The 26,932-nt window shown below is 42.8% G+C and overlaps 1 protein-coding gene and 1 long non-coding RNA gene across 3 annotated transcripts in view; one reads left to right on the top strand and one right to left on the bottom strand.

Annotated features, from left to right (window-relative positions):
- FERMT1 (fermitin family member 1) overlaps positions 1-14,681 on the top strand; it is a 66,527-nt gene extending 51,846 nt beyond the window's left edge. For both annotated transcript variants that reach the window (XM_032606569.1, XM_032606570.1), the window contains 6 exons: positions 4,119-4,243; positions 5,005-5,111; positions 6,579-6,800; positions 7,409-7,533; positions 8,601-8,742; positions 12,263-14,681. In XM_032606569.1, the coding sequence (XP_032462460.1) occupies positions 4,119-4,243; positions 5,005-5,111; positions 6,579-6,800; positions 7,409-7,533; positions 8,601-8,742; positions 12,263-12,436 (895 nt within the window). In that variant the 3' untranslated portion in view covers positions 12,437-14,681. The remainder of the gene's footprint in view (positions 1-4,118; positions 4,244-5,004; positions 5,112-6,578; positions 6,801-7,408; positions 7,534-8,600; positions 8,743-12,262) is intronic.
- Positions 14,682-24,324: 9,643 nt separating this feature from the next.
- Positions 24,325-26,932, bottom strand: LOC116740541. Its single transcript, XR_004345892.1, has 4 exons — positions 26,877-26,932; positions 25,322-25,573; positions 24,537-24,654; positions 24,325-24,376 (listed from the first exon to the last, which is right to left on the bottom strand). It is a non-coding gene; the product is annotated as an uncharacterized LOC116740541 (long non-coding RNA).

Below are 26,932 nucleotides of genomic sequence, written 5' to 3'. Positions count from 1 at the left end.
ATGTCCAAGAAGTGTTGACCCAACTCCTACCAGCAAGGTGCCAGGCTCTGACTCGTCTCTGCATTTTGCACATGCAGTTGCCTGAACTCTTTTTTTTTTTTTTAATTTTATTTATTTTTGGCTGTGTTGGGTTTTTGTTGCTGCATGTGAGCTTCCTCTAGTTGTGGTGAGTGGGGGCTACGCTTCGTTGCGGTGTGCGGGCTTCTCATTGCTGTGGCTTCTCTTGTTGAGGAACACGGGCCCTAGGCACATGGGCTTCAGTAGTTGCAGCACGCAGGCTCAGTAGTTGTGGCACACGGGCTTAGCTGCTCCATGACATGTGAGATCTTCCCAGACCAGGGATCAAACCCATGTCCCCTGCATTGGCAGGTGGATTCTTAACCACTGTGCCACCAGGGAAGTCCCTGAACTTTTCTTTTTGAAATTTCTTTTCCCTGTTCCTCCCATCAAATTCTTATTGATCCTTCATTCTATGTTTAAATGTTGTGTACTCTGTTACTCGCCACTCCTATGTCCTTGTGGTATGACTTACCACGTTTTATTATATTTATTTACTTATACATTTCCCTCTTTTAATTACAAGCTCCATGAGTATTTGACACTGTCTCTTTTCTTTTTTTTTTTTTTTGTCATACTTCAGGTAACATTTATTGATTGCTTGTTTTGTTTTTTGGTTTTCTGAAATTTATTTTTATTGAGATAACATTGATTTATAACATTATATGTTTCATATGTACAACGTTATATTTCTACTCCTGTATACCCTACAGTGTGCTCACCACCAAAAATTTAGTTTCTATCCATCACCATACAGTTGATCCCCTTTACCCATTTTGCCACCCCTGCCCCACCCCTACCCCTCTAGTAACTACTACTCTGATCTCTGTTATCTAGGTGTTTGTTTTGGTTTGTTCATTTATTTTGTCTTTTGTTTTTTTATTAGTTCTTTGTATTCCACACATGAGTGAAATCATATGGTATTTGTCTTTCTCTGTCTGACTTATTTCACTTAACATAATACCCTCAAAGTCCATCCATGTGGCCATAAATGGCAAGATTTCATTCTATTTTGTGGCTAATATTCCATTGTGAATATGTATGTATATATTCATATACATATACATACCACATCTTCTTTATCTGTTCATTTATCAATGGACGCTTTGGTTGTTTCCATATCTTGGCAATAAATAATGCCACAGTGAACATAAAGGTGTATACATCTTTCCAAATTAGTGTTCTCGTATTCTATGGATAAAAACCCAGAAATGAAATTGCTGGGTTATGTGGTAGTTCTATTCTTAATTTTTTGAGGAATCTCCATATTTTTTTCCATGGTGGCTACACTGGTTTGCATTCCTACCAACAGCGTATGAGGGTTCCCTTTTCTCCACAACCTCACCAATACTTGTTATTTCTTGTGTTTTTTATAATAGCCAATCTAACAGGCATGAGATGATTTTAACCTTGTAGTTTTGATTTGCATTTCCCTAATAATTAGTGATGTTGAACATCTTTTCATGTACCTGTTGGCCATCTGTATGTCTTTGGGAAAATGTCTATTCAGCTCCTCTGCCCGGTTTTTAATTGGGTTGTTTGTTTTTTGTTGTTGTTGAGTTGTATGAGCTCTTTATATATTTTGGATATTAATGCCTTATTGGATATACCATTTGCAAACATCTTCTCCCATTCAGTAGGTTGTCTGTTCATTTTGTTGATGGTTTCCTTTGCTGTGCAGAAGCTTCTCAGTTTTATGTTATCCAATTTTTAAATGTTTGCTTTTTTTTCCCTTGTCTGAGGAGATTTATCTAGAAAGATATTGCTAAGACCAATGTCTTAGCAATGCTAGCAAACATAGGCATACTGCCTATGTTTTCTTCTAGTGGTTTATGGTTTTAGGCATGGTTAAGACTTACATTCAAGTCTTTAATCCATTTTGAGTTGTTTTTTGTGTATGGTGTGAGATGGTGATCTCGTTTCATTTTTTGCCTGTAGCAGTCCAGTTTTTCCAACACCATTTGTTGAAGAGACTATTCTTTCTCCATTGTATGTACTTTGCACCTTTGTCATAAATTAATTGTCCATAACCGCATGGGTTTTTCTGCCAATACCATGCTGTTTTGATTACTATGGCTTTGTGATTTAGTTTAAAATCAGGGTGGGTGGTACCTCCAGCTTTGTTTTTTCATTTGTTTGTTTTTTGTTTTGTTTCATTTCATTTTGTTTTGTTTTGTTTTGTTTTGTTTTCCCCCTTAGGATTGCTTTTGCTATTCAGAGTTTTTTGTGGTTTCATACAGACTTTAGAATTCTTTATTCTATTTCTGTGAAAAATGTCTTTGGGATTGCATATAATCTGTAGATTTCTTTAAGTAAAATGGACATTTTAACAATGTTAATTCTTCCAATTCATGAGCATGGAATATCTTTCCATTTATTTGTGTCTTCTCCAATTTCTTTCAACAGCGTCATCTAGTTGTCAGTGTACAAAAAACTATCTCATTCTTGTGTGCACCATTCCCCACCCAGCCACCTTCTCCACTCCTCCTTCCCTGCCCTGCCTCAGCCTCTGGAACATCATTAGTTTTGGGGATATGCAAAAGCAGCTGGAGGATGAACCAACCTGGAAGAAAATAGTAGAGGGAATTTAAGATCTTTTGATACTCTTAAAGTCCAGTTAAAATAGAGAAGCAGAATTTCATTCTTAATTCTGAATAGAAATATTTAGATGCCTAGGACTAAACTGAGACTTCACTGTCTTTTGGTTGTAGGCTGTGTCTTTAGATTTTATTTTGAAAATACTAACTTTTAGAGACTCTGATTCTTAGACAAGTAATCTTTTAAATATGTTCCTTAGAATTATACTACCTACAACTCTCAACATGATAAATACTATTTTAAGGTAGTGATTTTCTAAATCCTAGAAATATTAACTCCGTATAATGTTTTTCAATTTTATTGTGTGATTGTTATATAATAATCTCCTGTAATACATTGGTTTTTTAATGAACATATTCTCCCTTATCCTGGTGTTAAGGATAGCACATTTTTAGCTAATGAAAGACTAGTACTGACATGTTAAAAGACTTACCCCAAATTATATATGAGTGCAGTTAAGCCCAAGCTTCCTCTCTTCCTCTGTTCTTGAATGCAGAAATCTACCCCTCAGACATGAGATACCCTGATGCACCCCCAAGGCTGGGATTGTTCCATTGAACCACATACAATTCCTATTACCTTTTCTCTGTCCATCTGTATCCCCTTCCCTACTCCCCAGCTCGATCTCTTGTTTTCTATTTTGAATGACCCAGCTGAGGCCTGCCATTGGCATTGCCAACCTTATCTAGCCCAGAGTACAAAGTTTTCTGGCCCCAATGGATATCATGGTTGGAGGTCTTCCCCAAAAATATTTTTAAATTGAAGTATAGTTGATTTACAATGTTGTGCCAAAATATTTTTTAATAAGAGTGAGTCTATGTAGATTAGCTGTAGATTTTGGTGATTTCCATGGCTCACTAGGAATTTTCTCATGGTTTCTCTTAAGGGTCAAGAGGAAAGTACAGAAAAGTACCTTTATATCTGATTTTTATGTCTGATAATCTGAAGATTGTGTTGTCCGTATAGACAGCTTTTTCAGATTCAAGAAGTAAACTGAAATTTTAGATGTCACCAGATTCATGGATATTTCTCACATCATCATCATAGTAATAATAATAATTTGTTGAGCACTTCAGTTTGCCAGGTACCTTATAGAGATTACCTCTTTCCATCCTCACAAAAGCCCTATGAACTGGAGGCTGATACTCTCTCATCACACAGAAGCAGTACATGTGGCCCAGAAAGATGAAGTGTCTTTTCCAGGGTCACACATTTATACAGTAGCAGAGCCAGAGTGTAGCCCCAGGTGGTCTAGCTCCTGAGATTTTGCGTTAACTTCTGCATCTCATATCAAAGCCCCATTTTCAGTTTTTAGAAATGAGTTAGCAATTTGAAAATTATTTTTAAAAATACAGAGGATGTTGTTTCAAAGGGTCCCTAGAGCATCTTGATCCACTTGAATTTGCAATGTGTCCTACATTTCTGGATGCTTTTTCAAATGCTTACTGTACTTTAATTTGCAGGCCCAAGAAGCTAATATTAAAAGCTTTCAAACAATATTGGTTCGTCTTTAAAGACACGTCTATAGCCTACTTTAAAAATAAGGAACTTGAACAAGGAGAACCAGTAGAAAAACTAAATCTTAGAGGTAAGAGGGTCCAATATCTTGGTATGACTTGTCACGGCCCAGCAAGTGGATGAAAGCCAAGACTCCCACCAGTGAAGCAGGTTCACTCCCAGAGGAACCTCTTATGTCACAGGTTGTCAGTGACCGCCTGCCTGCAGCTCCTCCTCCCTGTGAAACATGGACCTGAAATGCAAACCAGTGAATGGTTATTTGTGTTATGCTGTCCCTTCTTTCCCAGTGTGTCCAAGTCTCTGAAGTGGTGGTAATTAGTGTCATAAACATAGTACATTAGACATCGTTGGATCCTGAAAAACACTCTGAATTCCAAAACAATTATGTCTAATTCAGTATCACTTTTGTGCCTGATTTCTGAAAGTGGCCGTGAGTGTACTGGTAACTCCATTAACTAAAAATTTATTTAACTAGTGCACTCAATTCCCTTATCATTGTGACAATCAGAGGATTCCCTCTGCTTTAATTCATTTCAAAGCTTATATTCAATAACTGATTATATGAGTTAGAATAGCCAAATCAACCTGAAAAATGAATTCAACTGATGATTATTTAAGAAATCCATAAAAGAAATATTTTTATTTATCCATGTTATGTTCATAACTTATCTAGTTATCCTTTAATTAATGTTATCAGCCTGCTCCTCAGTTTTTCAGAAGAGAACCAAATCTGAGGAGCTTATGTTCAAAGTCTTTATTTTAGATGCACATCTGATATTTGTCTAAGAGATCTCTCAGAACTCAGTTCTGTCCTTGCCTTTTATCACTCAGGCTGTGAAGTTGTGCCAGATGTAAATGTAGCAGGGAGAAAATTTGGAATCAAGTTACTAATCCCGGTTGCTGATGGTATGAATGAAGTATATCTGAGATGTGACCACGTAAGTAAAACCACAAAAATGGTAAGTCACTTCACCTTTATTAAGCCTCAGGACAAACCATCTCAGGTGTTTTCTCAAATGAGGGCACTCATCAGTCAGCTATTGCTTTGTAACAAACAATCACAAAAATCACACAGACACATACGAATAAACGTTCTGCAGGTGGGCTGGGGATTGAGTGATCCAGGCTGAGGGCATCTGGGCAGATCTGCTTCAAGCCATCCACCTGGCTCGGCTGGCTCCTTATCGCAGGCTGAGCTCATGGGATTTATTCTGGGTCCCAGGCTGCCTGGGGAGGAGGCTCTTCTCATAGTGATGGCAAAAGTGCCAGAGGGGAACTGGGAACGTGTGAGACCTCCTAAATCTTAAGCTTGCAGTCAATCAGTAGGTACACTGTCATTTCCCCCCATGCTCCATTGACTAAAGCACATCCATGGCCAGGCCCAAAGTCAAGATATGGGAAATTACACTCTAGCTCTGGTGGGAGGGACTGTAAAATTACATGGCAAGAGGTGTGGATACTAGGAGGGTGAAGATTGAGGCCAGTGATTCAGTGAACCACACCTACTGTTGCCCTGAAGAATTAATTTGATTCTTCACCTGCATCCCCTCAGCTTCTGGGACCACTCCCCTTTGCTCCCTGAGGTAACAAATGAGCACAGACATTAAAGAACAATAGGAGCCACCACTAACTGGTTCAGCACCACCAATGGACCTGATTCCTGCTATGGGATTAGAGTCTTTACTAAGGATAGGCCAGGGGAGAAATAATATGAGAAGTCAGTTAATGATTTTTCCTCATTTTCTTCTGTCATAGAGATAAGATGTGATATGAAAATGGAAATATGTGTCAAGGAGGCTATCGGGTAGTTTGGGTTTTCACCTGTCTGTGCCCCATGGAGCTCCTTTTTGTCCTTGGTTCATCTTTTTTTTTTTTTTAATTTATTTGGTTGCATCGGGTCTTAGTTGCGGCAGGTGGGCTCCTTAGTTGCAGCTCATCAGCTCCTTAGTTACAGCACACGGTCTCCTTACCTGTGGCTCGCAGGCTCCTTAGTTGTGGCATGCAAACTCTTAGTTGCAGCATGCATGTGGGATCTAGTTCCCTGACCAGGATTCGAACCCAGGACCCTGCATTGGGAGCATGGAGTTTTATCCACTGCACCACCAGGGAAGTCCCTCCTTGGTTCGTCTTTAAATGCAAAGTTCTCCACATGGAATTTCTTAAAGTTGACATTCGTATTCTCTAGCCCCGTGGTATCTAGAAATTCAACACAGGACTCAAAAGCTCTCATTGGACTTTAAATTACGTGGTTAACAGTCAGTCTGAATGTGTGCCACTTCATATCTTTCCTTGCTGGGAAGGTGACGGTTTTGTATCATAGAGATGAAAGCCCAGGTCCTGCTCTGTTCCCAGCATGGCTGCTTTGCATTTGAACTTACTTCTCAGCTCTCTGGTGTTTGCTGCAGGAGAGTCAGTATGCCCAGTGGATGGCTGCCTGCATCTTGGCATCAAAGGGCAAAACCATGGCGGACAGCTCCTACCAGCCAGAGGTCCTTAACATCCTTTCATTTCTGAGGATGAAAAACCGGAACTCAGCATCTCAGGTGGCTTCCGGTCTTGAAAACATGGATATGAACCCGGAATGTTTTGTGTCACCTAGGTGTGCAAAAAAGCACAAGTCTAAACAGGTACTGCTAATCTGGTTGGGGTGATTGTCTGCAGCAAATTCTGTATTTTCTGAAATAAAATAAATAATTTAAATGACTGAGATCATCATCATGAAAAATCAGCTGATAGGGAAATTTGACTATGAACTGGGTATTAGACGATATTAAGAAATTTTTGTGAATTTTGTTAGCAGTGACTATACTGCTAACTGAACATGGCAATATTCTCAGAATAAACCTAATTTAAAAATAATGATTTAGTCCCCACAAATTAAAATTTTAAGTTATGCTTCCATAAGAGTGGGGTTGAAAGTTACACAGATAAACTGATTCAAGTAGAACCATTGTCCCTGGAGACCACAGACCCCAGAAAGAACTCAGGACTCTTCATCTACATAAAGCTTAGATATTTATGTGTTGGTCCATCTTCCTGTTTCTCCACAGTGATTTGCATGTATTATAGAAAGAGAGAGAGAGAGTGAATGAATGAATGGGAGGAATTGTCTTTGTGGAGCTGTAGTTGGGCCTTGCATTCATTCTTCTCGTTGGGGACCCGGGGCCAACAGGATGATTGCTGTAGAGAGTCAGTGCCTGCTAAGGAGAATTTGACATCTCCCACTTCTGCTTAGCTGGCAGCCCGCATCCTGGAAGCCCATCAGAACGTGGCCCAGATGCCCCTGGTCGAAGCCAAGCTGCAGTTCATTCAGGCATGGCAGTCTCTACCTGAATTTGGCCTCACCTACTACCTTGTCAGGTGATTACAATGCTCACTTGCCTCTCTCACTTTCTGTTCAATTTTAAGTGGTTTCATGGAGCCCAGTTTATTCTCATTTGGTCTAGAATGTAGAACTCTTTCTTTTTTTTTTTTTTTTAATTTTAGAATACTGTCCTTTCACAAATGGCCCAAACACTTTTGGCTGCTCATGACAATCTTCCATACCTCTGTTCACAGTGCCTACCAGATCTCTCTGCTTCTCCTGGGTCCCCTAAGTTTTCAACTTAGCAGCAAGAGTGATCCTTTTAAGATCTCAGTCAAACCACGTCAGGCCTCTGCTCACCACCACTGAAAGCATTGTGTCACACTCAGAGTAAGAGCCAAATCCTTACAGTGGCCCTGCAAGACCTTAGTGCTGGAATTTCACATCCTCTCCCCTCCTTCACTGTGCCCAGCCACACTGGCCTCCTAGCAGGGCCTTGAGCCTGAGGAAAAAAAAAAGACTCTGGCTTTCACACTGGCTGTGCCCTCTGCCTAAGATACTTTTTCCCCAGATATCCACACGGCTCACTCCCTCACAGACATTAGTTCTTTGATCAAATCTCCCTTCTCACTGAGATCTTCCCGCTCGATTTAAAATTGTAACAACCTCATTGCCAGTATTCCCTGTCCCACTTCTGTGCCTTATCCTCCTTTATGACCTTATCTGGCATGTATATTTCACTTATTCATGACCCTCTCCCCCAACTAGAACACAAGCTGCATGAGGTCAGGAATCTTCTGTCTGTTTAGGTCACTGCTGTATTCCCAGTGCCTAGAAGGGTACCTAGCATACACAGTTGGTGCTACTTTGAATTCACTGACTTGACTGCCTCTTATTTTGCTTTCCTCTGATGTCAGTTTCACTTAAATAATATCTGCAGGACAGCCTACTCTCCAGCCTTCATATTCTATCCTAATAAAAATGCCCTTCTATAGAAAGTTAATCCCTCATTGTCTGTTCTTCAGAAATGATTTGAAATGTTGGTATTCTCTTTAAGAAGTTGTATGTGAATGAACATCATGTTACAGGAAGCAGTTTCATATTTTAATTATTTTTTTTTCAGATTTAAAGGAAGCAAGAAAGATGACATTCTGGGAGTTTCATATAATAGGTTGATTAGAATCGATGCAGCCACTGGGATTCCAATTACAACATGGAGATTTACAAATATGAAACAGTGGAATGTAAACTGGGAAATCCGGCAGGTAAAGTGAAAGTTTTTGGTACATTCAGCATTGAGCCTATAAATGTGTGTTCCCTCAGAACTGCAGCTTATTTTGATTTTAAGAAGGTGTTATTATACTTAGAAACCACAAGCATGTGGTAATTGTCTGCTAAAATAATCACATGCAGTTCTGAGCAGTTTCCTAGCAAGCACAGACCAAATGCTTTTGAATTAACACAAGTTGGCTTAGTCTCCATACAGACAGACTCTAAAATTGCTGAGCAGTTTGATTAATTTCTTTCAACTCAGTGTATGATTATGTAAGATTTAGGCTGACAATTACTTAGCTGAAACTACCTGAGATGTAAATATCATACAAAATAAATACAAAACAGGCGTCATCTGACTGGCTGCCAAGAGGTGTCACTGGTTGAGAACTCAGAGGCTCAACTGCCCACCTGGAGAGCATTCCAGTCCCAAAGGGGAAAAGTATCAGAGAAGCCAGCGAGGTACACAGGGGTCATGGAGGAAACTTAGCCTCTGAGTTCAGGAGCCCTCAGCCCCCATCGTCCCCGCCCTGGGAACCAGGTCAGGCCATGCCTGCATCACAGGACGTGCTAGACCAAGTCAGACACACCTGAGTGTCCTGATGATTTAAAACATTCTGCTGTTGCTGATATAGGATCTTTATCGCATTCCTTTGGCATTCCCATTTTTCCAGTATAAAGCTGTCAATGTAGAGCGAGGATAAGTGACTCACATTTTTCTTTTTTTAAGAACCATGGATTCCTCTCAGCAGGGCTGTTGACCATCTGGACTCATTTGCAGAACAATGTTCTGAGACTCTATAAATAACAAATGCAGGAGAGGATGTGGAGAAAAGGGAACCCTCCTACACTGTTAGTGGGAATGTAAGTTGGTACAGCCACTATGGAAAACAGTATGGAGGTTCCTCAGAAAACTAAAAATAGAATTACCATATGATCCAGTATCATATGATTACCATATGATCATTACCATATGATCCAGCAATCCCACTCCTAGGAATATATCCTGACAAAACTCTTAATTCAAAAAGATATATGCACCCCTATGTTCATAGCAGCACTATTCACAATAGTCAAGACATGGAAACAACCTAAATGTCCATCAACAGATGAATGGACAAAGAAGATATGGTACATAGGTACAAAGGAATACTACTCAGCTATAAAAAAAGAACAAAATAATGCCTTTTGCAGCAACATGGATGCAGCCTGAGATTATCATACTAAGTGAAGTAAGTCAGAAAGAGAAAAACAGGGCTTCCCTGGTGGCGCAGTGGTTGAGAGTCCGCCTGCCGATGCACAGGACATGGGTTTGTGCCCCGGTCCGGGAAGATCCCACATGCCACGGAGTGGCTGGGCCCGTGAGCCATGGCCGCTGAGCCTGCACGTCCGGAGCCTGTACTCTGCAACGGGAGAGGCCACAACAGTGAGAGGCCCGTGTACCGCAAAAAGAAAAAAAAAAAAGAGAAAAACAAACACCATATGATATCACTTATATGTGGAATCTAAAATATGACACAGATGAACCTATCTACAAAACAGAAACAGACTCAGGAACATAGAGAACAGACTGGTGGTTGCCAAGGGGGAGAGGATTGGGGGAGGGATGGAGTGGGAGGTTGGGGTTACAGATGTAAGCTTTTATATATAGAATGGATAAACAAGGTCCTACTGTATAGGATATAGAGAACTATATTCAATATCTTATGGTAAACCATAATGGAAAAGAATATTTTAAAAAGAATGTATATGTGTATAACTGAATCACTTTGCTGTACAGCAGAAGTTAACACAACATTGTAAATCAACTACAATTTTAAAAAAATGATCCAACTGTGCACCTTAAATAGGTCTGTTTATTATACATTTGTTATACCTCAATAACACAGTTTGGAAAAAAAATCTGACTCTGGGAATTACTGAGATCAGTGATTCTTTGTTTGTTTGTTTTTAAAATAACATTTATTTTTTAAAAGTTAACATGTGCGTAATAGGAAACCAAAAAACAAAAGAAGCAAAAAGCAAAGTCATCCATAATCATAAGCAGTTTACCGTTTGATGTGTCCTTCTAGGTCTCATTTGTGTATCTATACAACTAAGCATCCATTTTCATATAAGTAAGATCATACAGTTATGTACTGTGCTTTTTCAGACATCAGGAATATTTACCATTTCAACGTCCCAAAGCTATTTGAGTATTTTGGTAACCAAGAATACACTACACCAACTCAATCTACAAGGAAAAAAATGTAATCCTGCCTTGCTTGGCAACAAAAATTTCATAAAAGACAAAAATGGCAACAGGCCTCTAGATAAAGATATTGGTAGAGTTATGATTAAAATACCACATTTCCTTAATGTTCCATTAAAAATGAGACAGAAAGCAAAATATAAATACAAACACATCCACATACATGCCTCCCTTTATACTTCCTTCTGCCCCTCTGCTGCTAACCTAATGAGCTAGTCCTGACGTACATTTCTCAGAGACGGTTTAACAATTCCATATCCAAGATGCTCCTTTTTTTTAATCAGTTGTAGCAAAGATATTTACCAATTGGTTAATTCACTAGCTCTACTTTTTATCATACATTGTCACCTCAGGATATCTAAAAGCTTAGATGTTGCAAAATAAAAAATGAGCCTTGCAAAAGACTTTTGCTGGTGTGTACTATTGAACATTTCAACTTATCCATTGCTCTATATGTTACATGCCTTTGGTTTAACTTTACTGTATATATTATGTACATACTGGACAAATGGGTCCTAATTTTATAATATCTAGTCTCTAGATATTAAAGGGGTTGCCAATGTATGACAAAAGTAGAGTTGGTAAACTAACACATTTTGTACACTTTCGTGTTAAAATTCATTGAAAGGCCATCTTTTGAAAAGGACCTTTGGAAATGAAATTGTAAATCACATCTAAGTGACACATGTGCCTGTACTCACCCACTGTTGGATGATGGAAAGAAGTAATTGGGAGAAATGAAGGGTTCTAGACTAGAATGTTTCTGTGTAGATCAGTGATTCTTAAAGGTTCCCAGCTGATTCCACTGGGCAGCCAAGGTGGAGAACAGGTGAAGCTTCAGTTTCTTCCAGTGTTAGAGTTTATGACTTCCAGCTGGGAAGGAGTGAGGGCCGTGGCTGTAGGAAAATTCACGTGGGCCTTTTTCTCTCCACTAAAAAATCTGCAAAGCACTCTTCCCCTCCACACAGGGAGTGCTTAGACAGTTCTTTCATCTAAACAAGAGCCAGACAGGAAATATCTTTTGTGTTGAGCGTTAGAATGTTTTGCCAGGTGTGCAGCAAAGCTGACACCACAAGAGGGCGCCCAGAGAGCAGAGACGTTTTCTGTAAGCTTTGATGCAAGCAGTGGGTTTTGCAGGGTTTGGGGAAACCCATCTGTCAGCACCTCAGCAGTCCTCAGCTCTGGGACCATCTCCAGCCAAGCGGCTTCTTTCTCATTCATCTTTGTCAGAGCTTAAGTATACCTGTGCCTTCCTCTTCCAGGTGGCGATCGAATTTGACCAGAACGTCTCCATCGCATTCACCTGCCTGAGCGCGGATTGCAAAGTCGTGCATGAGTACATCGGGGGCTACATTTTCCTGTCCACCCGCTCCAAGGACCAGAATGAAACTCTCGACGAGGAGCTGTTCCACAAGTTGACCGGGGGCCAGGAGTGAACAAAGCAGGCCTGCTGGACCTACACAGAGGGCAGGCCTACCCGGACGTTGGGTCAACAGCCTGCACCATGTGTACATTCCAGGCTGACAGCATATATTCACCACCGGACACCCAGACCCTCGCCTCATTTCCAGCACCCTGCCTAGCACATCCCTCTCCTCACTCTGCCCTCTGCTACCCGCTGTGGACGGGGCCTCAGTTAACCTCTTCTGTAATGCGGGGCGGGAGAGAGGACACTGCTCGGCATTACTCCAAGGCTCCACGTGTAGCTATGACCTGCAGAACCTGCAAGTGCATGGCTAGAAGCTGTCCGTGTGCTTATCTGCTTTTTTGCTAAGTCAAAGGAAAGACAGGTTAAAAGCACATGTAGCAAGGACAAATCTTATTCCCCAAACTCAGGTATGAAAAGAAATGTCTTTCCTTAACAGAAGTGCCTTTAACTACCATCTTGTGAAAATGGCAGAGGGAGCCCCCGCATACACTTTTGTCCCGTAGGTCAAAGTCTGGGGGTGAAGGTCTGGGGAAAGGTGGAGTTACCTGGTACCAGTTGGTGACAAGGGGTCAGAGTAGTGGCCCTCAGTGTCATCAGTCCCGAGTGACATCTGCCAAGGTGACCACTGACCCATCTGGTCTTGGACATCGGTTACTGCCCCACCTGCAAGTCCCATTCCATTCCTGGGGAGCCTTCAGCCACAATTAAAGGGGATCCCTTAAGTCCTTCTAAAGACACAGTGACACAAGGGTTCAGGGAAACCCATTTCTCAAACCCACTCCATGTCTCAACAGCTTCTACTCTGGGTTGGGGCTCAGGAAAATGGGCTCAGTTCTCTCTTCATAAAAACCACCTCCCAGCATCAAGGTTTCCAGTGAGGTCTCCATCCCAACCAGTCAGGGAGAGAAGAACAGGACACAGGGCAGCCCCGTACCCAAAGACCACCAACTTAAGGGCTCTCAGCTTCCCCAGGGGCTTCTGTCTACTTAGGGCCTTTGGCTGGTCTGTGGGGTAGGGAAGCCTTGCTCTTATCACTACCCAGTGTTCTGGATTTGTGTCTGTTTATATGACTCACAGCCTTTCCCCTGAAGGCCTTTGGCTTTGTAAATCAAAAGCAGATAATGGACTTTTTTTTTTCTCTACTTTTTGCTCTGTTGTCTCTGCCTTGAGACATGAATGTGGGCCAGTTAACAGCTGCCTCAATTGTCATTTTCTATTTTGGTTCATCAGTGTTGGGAGGATTGAGTTTTAAGAAGGTAAAAGGCAGTACTGGGGTTAGAGGGAAATATCAGATGTATTTTAGTATGTTTTTATAAATATTCTCCTGTCACACAGAGGATGTGGGTTGCAAGGGTAAGGCTGAGGCTCTGTTTCCATTTTGAAGTTCTTTTAGGATGCAAACCTCAGGGGGCCTGGCTGGACTTCAGATGCCCAAAAACATTGGCTGTTGCTTTATTTTCTAACAAAACTGTTTGAGAAGAGAGATCTCTGCAATTCTGGGGGCCACCTCAAGACAGCCTTGGCTGGGGACCCTTGGGCCCTGAGCCAGAAGCTGTCACTGGAAATTCCTCTTTCACCCTCTCCTCAGAGGTGAATGTTATTGAAGAATCTTCAGGCAACTGAACTTCTGAGGCCTAGCTTAAAGCCTGGATGTGGCTTGGGCACTTGGAAAATCTGGTCCATGTCAAAAAGAACTGAGTTTGAAACGTTTCGTACAGAAACCAGTGCCAAATGAACTGCGTTGAACTTGGTGGTCATTTCTCCATAGTCCTGGGCTCCATTATTTTAGAGGCTAGCTGGGTCCGACATTAAAGTAATGTTCCTTGATGTCACAGTTTCCCTGTCTGCTGTCAAATGCAGTTCTGCCTAATTTACCAAAGCTAAACCTTTGGTTCAACCTTCTGCCTTAGCTTTTCCTGGTTGTCTGACATTTCCATGAAAACACTCAGAAGAGCTGACGAGTTTAACCAGACTTTCAGGGGAGCATTTCTTCCACAACTCCACAGCCACATCCCAGAGGAATAAACAAGCATGGCAGGAAAACCTTAAACACTGCTATTCCAAAGAGCAACTTAAGGACTTTTTTTTACATTGGGTGCGAAGGTCACCTGATTTCCTATGATGAAACTTGAAATTAATGTGTGCCTTTCAACCCTGTTTGATTTCTTATCTACAGTACATGGGGAAGTCTGCATTTTTTTGTGTGTTATTTTATGTGACTTTTTAAATTAAAAGGTTTATATGGATTTGAATATGGTCTAGTTGCATCTTCTCCAGTCTGTTGCCTCTAAAAAGGCGAATATTTTCTCCATTATGAAAAAGGAGTGCAACTTTCAGGTTTAACATTTGCTTTCCCTCACAATTCCAATATCTGAGCTATTCTCTGCAGTGAGATTGACTTAGAAACCTCACTTAACCATTGGTTTCAACTCTTTTCTCATTGACTGTCACTAGATTTCCTGACATATCGTGAGCTCTTTTTATCCGGGTCCACCTTTTAGAAAAAGCACGATAGAGCAAAAAAGTAGCCAGAGGCAGAGGGACATCAGAGGGCCTCTGATTTGATGACCCAATGTCATGGGCATATCTTTGATTTAGTGATAGATGGTCCATAAGGGTTAGGAATGTGTAGTTTTTAGATATCCCTTCATGCAATTCTTTTTTTTTAATTTAACTACAGTTGATTTACAATATTGTATTAGCTTCAGGTGTACAGATTCTTATCCATTATAGGTTATTACAAGACACTGAATATAGTTCCATGTGCTATATAACCCTTTGTTCAATTCTCACATCAACCCACAGGGAGCAGAAATGGCTTGCCTTCTCATTTCACAAAGGAGAAACCAGGCTCCGAAGGTGAAGTAACGTGCCCAAGGTCACACCAAGAGTAAGCAGTGGAACCAAGATTCAGAGCCAGGTCTTAACTCCAGAGACTACTGAGCTTAACCCAGCAAACCCCACCCTTCCATTTCCAGCCCTGCTCAGCCTTGAACTGCCTGCCCCACTCCCGGCCCCAAGGCAGGCCTCTCCTGAGCTCAGTGTCCCCATGTCACACACCGGTGGGGGAGGGCCAGGGAAGTCAGAGGATTGGCTGCACCAGAGGAGCTGGGGAGGTACAGGTGGATCAAAAAGGTCTGGAAGGGACTTCCCGGGTGGCACAGTGGTTAAGAATCTGCCTGACAATGCAGGCGACATGGGTCCAAGCCCTGGTCTGGGAAGATCCCACATGCCGTGGAGCAAGCAAGCCCGTGCACCACAACTACTGAGCCTGCGCTCGAGAGCCCATGAGCCACAACTACTGAGCCCATGTGCCACAACTACTGAAGCCCGCGTGCCTAGAGCCCGTGCTCTGCAACAAAGAGTAGCGCTCACTTGCCACAACTAGAGAAAGCCCACGTGCAGCAATGAAGACCCAACGCAGCCAAAAATAAATTAATTAATTTTTTTAAAAAAAGGTCTGGGAGCCAGAGAAGTGAGTATTTTGATTCTGGGCAAGTTTCATTTTCAGTCCCATGGTAGAAAGATAAACAAATGAGTCTTTCATTTCAAAACTCATCTTTGAGTTGTAGGCACTTGAAGCCAAGACATCCTGCAATATTTGTTTTCTGAAATTGCTAAAAAGAAAAAATGTAATTCACTTGTAAGTAAAGACTTCTTTTTCACTTCAGTACATTCAGTAAAGAGTAAAATAGAAAGGGAGGCTCCCTTCCACACCTCCAACCTCCCTGAGAGATTCTGCGGTGACAGGAGGAAGGGGAAAAGGCAGGAAAATCATGTGAAATAATGAAATACATACGAGCTATATTCTTTCATTATTTTCCCACACAAACACATGATTTTTATGAAATCACAGGAGATATGATCATGTGAAATAATGCTATATATATGAATTTTTTTCATTATTTTCCCACACAAACGTGGTTTTCCTGCTTCCTCCTCTCCCTGCTGCCCCACTATCACCCGAGAATCTCTCTGGATGGCAGGGGTGGGAGGGAGCCGCCTCCTCTTCTGTTTCACCCCTTTTTCCCCTTCATGCCCCCTTCCTTCGAGAGCCATTGAACCCTGGAAATCCTGGAAAATCTGAAGGTCAGCACGTGGCCCTTTCTTGTGTTCAAGTTTTCCTGTCCCCTTTCTCAACAGTAGGTACCTTCCTGAAGCCGAGTGGAGTTACTGAGCTCCATCAAAGAGAACAAAACCAGCCTGCACATTCTCCCTCCTCACAAATGCCTGTGCTGCCCTGGAGCTCCCACCGGCCTTGGGGTGATGGGTTCTCAGACTTCTTCAGAGCTGAACCCTTTTACTGAGTAAAAGGTCGGATCCCAATGAATTAAGCCACCCTTGAGCCCAGAGCTCCATGGGAGCCACTTCACATAACACCAGATCGGACGATTTAGAAACAGCCTCTGGGAGCCTACCCACATTTGCCCAAACATCCGTGTTGCATGAAGACCCAGTTCCCTCAGAAGAGCCCCTATGAACGCACGTAAGCAGAATGGGAACGTGAGGCTTCTCTTCAGGCTCACTAATGCTCCTCACTAACAACTGTTGAAGAGATTTTCAACTAAATGAATTTACTTCCTTCTGACTTGTCATGTGACCTTGAAGACCCATAATTCCCCAGCAGGCCTCAGTTTCTCCAGTCGTTACAGAGGAAAAATCCCACAGCCCCTCCTTCTCAGGGGACCCCCACTGATGGTGCTTTCCTGTCCGGGAACCCAGCAGGATGTTGTTTCTCTTCTTGGGCCAGTGAGTTGGGAGGCGGGGCTCCTGGCTGCTCTCTGAGATCCCTAGGATGCGGGAACTGCCCAGGGAAGAGGCGAAGCCCTTTGTGAGGTGACCCAGGGCCTCAGGGGAGGGGAGGGTCCAAAGCCCAAGCCTGTGTCCTCTGACTCAAAGGATGTGTCATCAGGGTCCTTGATGACCCCAAGCAGGGCCCATGACAGGGAAGCAGGGGAGGCAAATGAGGTTCCAGAAGGGAAAAAATTTATGTATATATATCTCCTTGAGAAAAGAGGGGGCGGGGAATGCAACAGAGCCTGGGGGGCCCGGGCTCAACAGTAGGGGTTGGTGATGGGATGGCTGGTTTGAGCCCACCACCTGGCTGGTAAAGGAAGCCTCCACTTGTGCCCACTGTGGCTATCGGGAGAGAACAAGGATGCTCTTGCAGGCAACACAATGGAAAGTGGGGGAGCCAGCTCTGGAATAGTCAGGTATCCCAGGAACCAGTCAGGCTTTGGGATGGAGGTCTGATGAGGGACTTACAAAGGGGCCCTAGATATCCATGCTACCACTTAACTCCCTGCAGTGTTCCCAAAGCACCAATATTGGCAGGCAGGTCAGCCCACAAGACCCAGCATTAAAAACATAGCAGAACCAGTGTCCTTTTCTACGACTTACAAAGCCCACGCACCCAGCTTCAAAATGGAAAGCATCCTCTTTACTATTGAGGGTCAGATACCGAGCATTAAACCCACATAGACTGTAACTTGAGACCTTGCTACTCAAAGTGTGTTGCTTGAATCCACAGCATTGGTCAGAAGTGCTGAATCTCACAGGGCCGGGACCAGCAAGTTACCCAGGGCGCAACATTTAAGGAGATCCTACCATCAGGGCCTCCTTACCTCACCCTAGTCCCAGCTCCAAGGCCCACCCCAAACTTCTGAATCAGACTCTGCATTTTAACAAGACTCTCAGGTGCTATGTGTACACAATTAAGTTTGAGAAGCTCTGGCCTAAGACACGTGGCGTGGATTTGGTGGGGAGGACACCAAACACTGGAGGAATTATGAGCATAAATGCCATAAACTCTGCATGCCAGTATGTGGGTTGACTAGTGTCCCCCAAAACTTCATGTTCACCCAGAGCCAGTGAATGTGACCTTAATTGGAAATAGTCTTTGCAGATGTAATCAAGTTAGGATGAGGTGTACTAAATTAAGGTGGACCCTAAATCCAGTGTCCTTATAAGAGAAGAGACACACAGAGACAAAGAGAAAGGCCATGTGATGACAGAGGCAGACATTAGTGTGGCGTAGCTGCAAGCCAAGGAATGCTGGCAACCACCAGAGCAAGGAGGTGTTCTTCCCAAGAACCTTCAGAGAGATCACAGTCCAGCTGACATCTTAATTTTAGATTTTTAGATTCCAGAACTGTAAAAGAACAAATTTCTGTTTGAAGCCACCAGGCCTATGATAATCTTTTATGGCAGTTCAAGGAAAATAACATAGCCAGAATTTTCACATCTTTAAAAATGGGGTTGTTGCTTTCCCCACCATATCACTGGGCTACTGGAAAGAATATAGGACGGAATGACAGCAAAGATGTTTTAAAAACTATAAAATGCAATACAAAGGTAAAGTATCGTTATTTTTAATAAGGACATACTTTCAGTTATAAAAGTATTTATGTACTTATTTTCAAAGAAGTTCACATGATAATTTGGATACTTGCTCCCCTCCCAGTGTGGGTAGTGCATACCTCCTGCCCCATTGCACGGGCTTGGCCATATCACTTCCTTTGGCCAATGGGATGTTAGTGGTTGATGTGAGTAGAGGCCTCCATGTGCTTGTACAATCTGACTGGCCTCTTGCACTCCTGTCACCGGCTGTGAGAACAGGCTCCCTAGGTAATCACCTGGGCCACAGAATGAGACACATGCAGCAGGTCAGAACCTAATCCACAAGTTGGACCCAAGCCTGGCCAGATCAGCTGACCCTCAGACTATTAGTACGGGAATCAATTCTTGCTATTGAAACTGAGTTTTGGGGTCATTTGTTAAGCAGCATTATTGTGGAATAGCTAACACAGAATAAAGTATCACGAAGAGTAGAAAAAGAAATCGATCCTCTATCTATCTATCCACCCTAACGCTATCCAAAGACATACTCTGTTGGCATTTTTGAGTGTCTTTCCAGTCTTTATACTATCCTGTACCCTGGTTTGTTTTTGCTTTTGTTTTGTTTTTTTATATTTCAATATAGTATCTATTAAGGTATTACAGACTCGTGGAAATTGGTTAATTAATTGATAAGAAATTCATTGGGGAAAAAAAAAGTCGCTATTTGAGTGCTGTCTGAATGCACATTGTGGGGCTATGATCCTGCCCTAAGCTTACAACTTCTGATGTGGAAACATAATGCTTCATCTTTTAAGACCTTATCTTTCTTTTTTTTTTCCCACCTTCACCAATTTCTCCCACCTTCCATTCCCCACCTCTGGCAACCACCAATTTGTTCTCTGTTTCTGTGAGTTCAGTTTTTTTAGATCCACATATAAGTGAGATTATACAGTGTTTGTCTTTTTCTGTCTGACTTACTTCACTTAGCATAAAACCCTCCAGGTCCATTCATGTTGTTACAAATGGCAGCATTTCCTTTTTTTCTATGATTAAATAATATTCCATTGTGTGGATGTACCACATTTTTTTTACCCATTCATCTGTCAATGGACATTTGAGTTTTTTCCACATCTTTGCTATTGTGAATAATGCTGCAGTGAACATGGGGGTACAGATACCTCTTCAAGAGAGTGATTTCATTTCCTTCAGATAAATACCCAGAAGTGGAATTGCTGGATCATATATGGTAACTCTATTTTTAACTTTTTGAGGAACCTCCATACTGTTTTCCACAGTGGCTGCACCAATTTACATTCCCATTTTAAGATATTTTCTCGCTTGCTTTTCTGATCCCACTCAGAAAATTCTCTTACAGATTCTGAACTTGATCTGGTTTTCACCATAATCAAAAGCTAAGAGCATCAGCCTGGTCAAAAATGAAACTGGAAAAACAACAGTAAAGGAAGATCAAGCCTCGGTCTGAGAGTGTTTGTCTCCTCAGCTGTAAGGCAAGGGTTTGACACTGTATGGTTTCTTGTAGCCCCTTACGTCCCAGCATTCAGTGATTACAGTCCATTCCTCCCCATCCCACCCCCCAAATCAGGCCAAGTTGCATCCCCTACTCTGCCGTAACACTCCGGGCCTTTCTACCACGCATTTGCTTTTCTCTCAAAGCTCTGGCATCACTCTGCCAACAGGACCCTGTTATCTGTGTCAGGCCACATAGATGACTCAAATATCAGGACAGGTTGACAGCCTGCCATGGCAGTCAAATGTGCCCCAGGGGCAAAAGGGATACTGAGGGGTTAAATGGTTGTGCCATTTTAAAGCCGCTGAAGTCAGCTCCTGCCTCCCCAAAAAACAGTCTCAACAATAATATAGCTAACAGGCCACAGCTAAAAGAATTACAAAGCTAACACGTATTAAGGGCTATCACTTGTGCTTCCCACCAGGTCTTTCAATTCATCCTCTAGGTGAGATAGGTATTATCAGCTCCATTGTACAGATCTGGAAAGTGCAGTGGAGTCCTGGTAAATCTTTAATAACTCCATGGGCAGTAGGGAGCCCTGATTTGCCAGTTTCCCTGGTATAAAGACTCCTACTACAGCCAACATGACCCCAAGAGGACATCAGTGAACACAGAGTTGGGAAGAGATTCAAACACCTGGCTCTCTGACAGGGCTGACCTGACTCCAGCACACACTGGAACTGTATACAGAGAGGTCAAGCAACTAGTCAAGATCACCCAGCTAAAATGTGGGAAGTGAGGATGTGAACCCAGACCTCTGACTTTAGCACAGCTCTTGATATTCCCAGGTGAACGACAAGGCCTTGTGAGCCAAGAGCCCTAGACTGTCTTTATACGTGATAATATACCACTGAGGTGACTTTTCCCAGAACATATTAGATCAGGACTACAAAACTCCATAGACATTTTCCCCCCAATTACATTACATCAGATTTCAAATATCAAAATGGTGAAAATTTCCTCTAAAAAAATCTTTAGACCCCAACAGCTGGTCTACCTGTCCAATACGACATTTGACTGCAAATCTGGGTCAGAGGTGGGGTTTAGGAGGGGGAAAGAGTTCTGCCTTCTTCCCAGCAGAGCAAACACCAAACCATGACAGGAGGCAACCCTTCCCACCACACAACCACCCCCCACCCCCCCCACCCCCGGCCCCGACAAAGGGTTGGCCTAGCTCCTGCCATTGCATATAAATGATTGATGACAATTCAACCAGGGAGAGGTGACTCTTCTTCACGGACTGAGCTCTATTTTCAGAGGCTGAGTGAAATGTGTTTATTCTTCCTTTTCCGCCCTTATAAATGGTTCTTTGAAACGGGTAAACATCAGGAGAACAAATGAGCAAACACTTTGCAAGCTGTTGAATAATCCATTGCTTATAACCTAGCAGAGTCCACTCTAGGCTAAGGCACTGTAAATGCAAATGCATTCAGGGGTAGGCAATGTGCATGGGCACAGTAAGTCAGCTATGAGACCACAGGGATTCGTGAGGCATGCCCAGCCTAGTATTCACATATCTTTAAAATATGTGATTATATAGCCAATATATCTGAGAACGTAATGCAGCCTATGGGCCAAGAGTTTTCAAGCCATGCTAGGGTTCAGCCAATTATAATTCAACCAATTTAGTTAAATACACACACACACACAATTTTTACACATTTCAGTTAGAATTGTTTAGCTACAAGTGACAGAAAACCCAAAATAATAGTGGCTCAAAATCAAGAAAGTTTTTTTCTCTTCCACCTAAAGCTAAGGCAAGCCTAGGCCAAAAAGACATTATATACCATGTCAGGGACCCACATCCTTTTAGCTTTTTACTCTGCCATCTCATGGTGTGACTTTGATGTCATCTCTAATGTGGCTGCTTTAGCTCCAGGCATTATGTCACATGGCTTCATTTAGCTACAAGGCAGATTGAAATATTTGGTCTTTATTCAAAGTAACATGAACTCAATTAAAAACCAGCACTCTTTTTCTGATAAAGGTGAGAATAGTTGTTGCGAGATGAGGAGCTCCCTCTGCCATAAGCTCCTGTTACATGCTACACACTATGCCAGCTGCAAAGGAGAATCTACTGAACAGAGTTTATAATCTAGCAAGAGACGGGCCTCTGAGCAAATAACTTTGTAATGCTGTATAACATGTACCATTCTTTTTTTTTTAGGTACGCGGGCTTCTCACTGCTGTGGCATCTCCCATTGCGGAGCACAGGCTCTGGACGCACAGGCTCCGGACGCACAGGCTCAGCGGCCATGGGCTCCGCGACACGTGGGTCCGCGACACGTGGGATCCTCCCGGACCGGGGCACGAACCCACTTCCCCTGCATTGGCAGGCGGACTCTCAACCACTGCGCCACCAGGGAAGCCCCTTATTCTTGATATATAAAACAGACATATGAGAAAAAAAAAGGAGAGAATAGTTTTGTTAGATCAGGAGCAAAGTAGGAAGGATTTCCCAGAGGAGGAGACATTTAGACTTGGCTTCGAAGGGAGAGTAAGAGTTTGCCAAGTGAGGTGATGGATGGGAATTAGGCCAAGCTTGCCAGAGCAGCCACTAGTAGAGAGAGCCACTGAATGTTCTTATATTTGAGGGGCCATAAGCAGATTTGCATTTTAGAAACTTAAGTCTGGCAGCTGATGGAGGATGGTTGTAGGAGGCTACATTGGAAGTTGGAGGTTCAGTTCAGAGGCTTCTGTGATGGACAGGTCAAAAGACACTGAGGACTGGAGCTAAGACAGTGGAGAGAGAGATAGGAAATGTGAGAGCTATCTCAGAACTAAAATCAGCAGACTTTGCAACTGTGACCAACACTATTATTTACCCACCAACACAGTTTTTTTACCTACCAACACAATTTTCCCTTCTTCCTTGCTAACAGAATTGGAATTTGGCTGAGGGAATGTGTCTAGCCCCAGGCATGGATCTTTATTGGTCTGGACCAATCTGACAATCTTGTTCCACACTTCCCAGTTCCCTTTGTAGGTAGGGGTGTCCATGTGACCGGTTCTGACCAATGAAGCCTAAGCGAAAGTACACTGTGGAGATTTCTGGGAAAGCTTTTTCTATCCTGATAAAAGAGATATGCAGCTGGCTTCACCTTTCCCATTTTTCCTGCCTTGAATGTGGATGTGTTGCCTGAAGGTACAGCAGCCCTCTTACAACCCAAAGGCAACAAACCTGAGGATGAAATGATCCCCTTTGATTGTGGAGCCTAAAAACAGGAGTCCATGTCATCATGGGACAACTGAAGGGACACCAACAGCTGCCTAATTCTGGACTTTCTGTTATGTGAGAAAAATAAACAAATTTGTTTAAGCCACTATTAGGTAGGTTTTCTATAACTTTCGGCTGAATGTATTCCCAGCTGATTGTAGTTAACAGTAAACAAGGGAATTCGTAGAGTAATGGAGCAGAGGGTCGAGCTTTACCTACAGTTTCTAACTTGGCTAGTTGGGTGGATGGAAACCCAGTTGATAAATATAAAGGATACCGGAGGGAAAGGAGGCATAGATAATAATCAGTGGACATAGACAATGAGTTTGTTTTGGGTGAGTCTGATATCTCTATCATTCCTGACATGATGTAATTCTATGAAGTATGTGTGGACTTTGGCAAAGGTGCATCCTCAGAACTCCCCTTTGGAAATTCTCAGCAAACCCTCATTCTCCTTATTTGGGATATCCTGGCTGTAGATGAATATTCATTACTTTCATGGGGGATACAGTTTTTGGAAATATTTAAAACTAAATAAGGTGAGTTATGAGACGGTGATAATTTTTTTTTATAAATTTATTTTATTTATTTTTGGCTGTGTTGGGTCTTCGTTGCTGCACGCGGGCTTTCTCTAGTTGCATGGAGCGGGGGCTGCTTTTCTGGTGTGTGGGTTTCTCACTGCGGTGGCTTCTCTTGCTGCAGAGCACGGGCTCTAGGCCCGCGGGCTTCAGTAGTTGTGGCTCGCAAGCTTAGTTTCTCTGCGGCATGTGGGATCTTCCTGGACCAGGGCTCAAACCCGTGTCTCCTACATTGACAGGCAGATTCTTAACCACTGCGCCACCAGGGAAGCCCCTAGAACAAGACTGTGATAAAATATTTTGGTGAATGCTCTAATAAATAAAAGTAATCCCGTTGATTGTTTTGTGCGCAAATCATAAACTCCTTCTAAAAGCAATTCCAGAACAAGAATTACAAATATATTTTCAACACTAAAAGCATCATTTGCAAAAGGATACCACCTACCAAGTAACTCTGCTCACGACCAACTCTTGCCAGAGTTTTTTAAATTAGTCTCAGGAGTTGATGATCCAAATATCCTCTCAGGTAAAACAGGCAGTTATTTTCCATGTCCTCAGTACTCCTAAAAAAAAAGAAATTATCTCAGAGTTCTAATCCTGGGTTCTTTCTCAGACTTACTTTATGAAGTTACTCTAGTTCCTCCAAGCAATAAAGCTGAAATAACAGCACATACCTCCCATCTAAAGGAGTGTGGTGAGCAAGAATTTGTCGTCAACTTCCTAGAATTTGGAGCATCTCTCATATGTTCCATAAATACTTGGCATAATTAACATTCACCAATAAACTGATTTTGTTGTTAATATACTCTTGAGGATTAATAATCATGTACTGGGCTTCCCTGGTGGCGCAGTGGTTGAGAGTCCGCCTGCCGACGCAGGGGACACGGGTTCGTGTCCCGGTCCGGGAAGATCCCACATGCCGCGGAGTGGCTGGGCCCGTGAGCCATGGCCACTGAGCCTGCGTGTCCAGAGCCTGTGCTCCACAACGGGAGAGGCCACAGTAGTGAGAAGCCCGCGTACCACAAAAAAAAAAAAAAAAAAAGAAAACATAATCATGTACTTATGATCTATATTCTTTTCAACAATAACAGAAAGCCATCACTGTTAAACTCTGTCTTTCAAACAAATACCTAATGTTCCTACTCTCTAAAATTACTATGACGTACATCTTCTTTTCTTCTTAACCCTCCTCAACACCTACCCTCAGCTGATGATTTGTAATGTAATGACCTGTACATTATTGGGCATAGTGAAATCATCAGAAGGGAACAGCCTCATCTTTTCACTCTGCATCCGTCCTCACAATGTCCTTCCCTCCTGCCCCAGGGAGAATAGTGCTCAGTCTCCAGTCTTTGAGTATTGTCCCCTCGTGACCTCTGAAGGACTTGTTGATTCCTGAAGTTTCCTCTTCTCTCTTCCACATCATTCACCTCTTTCCATCTCATGGTGCATTCCCATCCAGCCTGCAAACATGTTCTGTATCTGTAGGAGTTTAAAACATAGCTGCAAATTCTCTGACTGTCCTCCCATCAAGAGGTGGGGGCTATGTCCCCTCCCTTAAATCTGGGTGAGCTTCTGGCTGGACTGACCAATAGAATACAGCAGAAGTGATATTCTGTGATGCCTAAACGTCAGTCATAAAAGGCCATGTAGCTTCTGTCTTGTCACAGGACACTTGGAGCCCTGAAACCACCATGCTAGAGACGCCACAGGAAGGCACTCCAGTCGACAGTCCCAGTGGAGCCCAGCCTTCCAGCCATGCTCACCAAGGTGCCAGACCTATGAGTGAAGCCATCCTGAACCCTCAAAACCAGCCCGTTCAACAGCTGAATACTACCAGTGACTCCAGTTGATGCAACGTGGAGCAAAAGAATTATCCAGCCAAGCTATCACCAAATTCCTGACCCACAAAAATCATGGAAAAGAATATAATGACTATTGCTTTAAGCCACTAAGTTTTAGGGTACTTGTTAGGCAGCCATAGATAACTACAACAATATTTCCAACCTTAAAAAGTTTTGAATTCCACCTTATCCCATTTTTCTGCTCCTTCTCACAGCAAAATTTCTTCAAAGACTTAAGAAGGCTAATACTTCCCCGTTTCTCACGTCCTTAACTCCTCCTTCTCTGGCTTCTGTCCCTTCCTCCTACCCCAAACTCTGCTCTCATCCAGGTCATAAGTGTCCCCCCTTATTCAGTCTCTCAAAGCCTGGTTGGCTGTGCCTTCCTCACCGAAACTCTCATGATACAGAACTTTCCTGAGTTTTCTTCCCCCTCCCTTGCTGCTCCTTCTCAGCCAGCTAGGCTGACTCCTCCTCCTCGGCTCTACCTGCAGATGCTGGCTCAGCCCCCTCCTTTTCTCTCTCCACACTTTCCCTGGGAAGTCTCAACCAAGCTATTGGCTTTAAGTACCATCTATGTGGTGATGCCTCCCAAGTGTAGCTCTCCAGCTCCGACCTCCCCCCTCAGAATTCCACAGTCTAGTTATTTCCTCAACATCTCCTCTGAAGTCCAGCAAACATCTCAAATTTAATATGGCCTGAACAGAGCCTGTGATTTTCCTACCCTGAATCTGTTGCTCTCTGAGACTTCTCTTTCCCAGTAAATGGCATCTCAATCCATCCAGTCCACAGGCCCAAAAGCCTAGGGATCATCCTTCATACCTTCTTTTCTCTCCTCCCTCATGTATTAGTTTCCTATGGCTGCTATAACAAATTGCCACAACCTCAGTGACTTAAAACAACACATAATATTATTCAGCCATAAAAAGAAATGAGGGGCTTACCTGGTGGCGCAGTGGTTGAGAGTCTGCCTGCCGAGGCAGGAGACACGGGTTCGAGC

This window comes from Phocoena sinus, chromosome 15 (assembly GCF_008692025.1).
Source record: "Phocoena sinus isolate mPhoSin1 chromosome 15, mPhoSin1.pri, whole genome shotgun sequence".
Taxonomy (NCBI): Eukaryota; Metazoa; Chordata; class Mammalia; order Artiodactyla; family Phocoenidae; genus Phocoena; species Phocoena sinus.
Note: the sequence above shows the minus strand (reverse complement) of the source record. Positions and strands in the feature narration are given on the sequence as shown.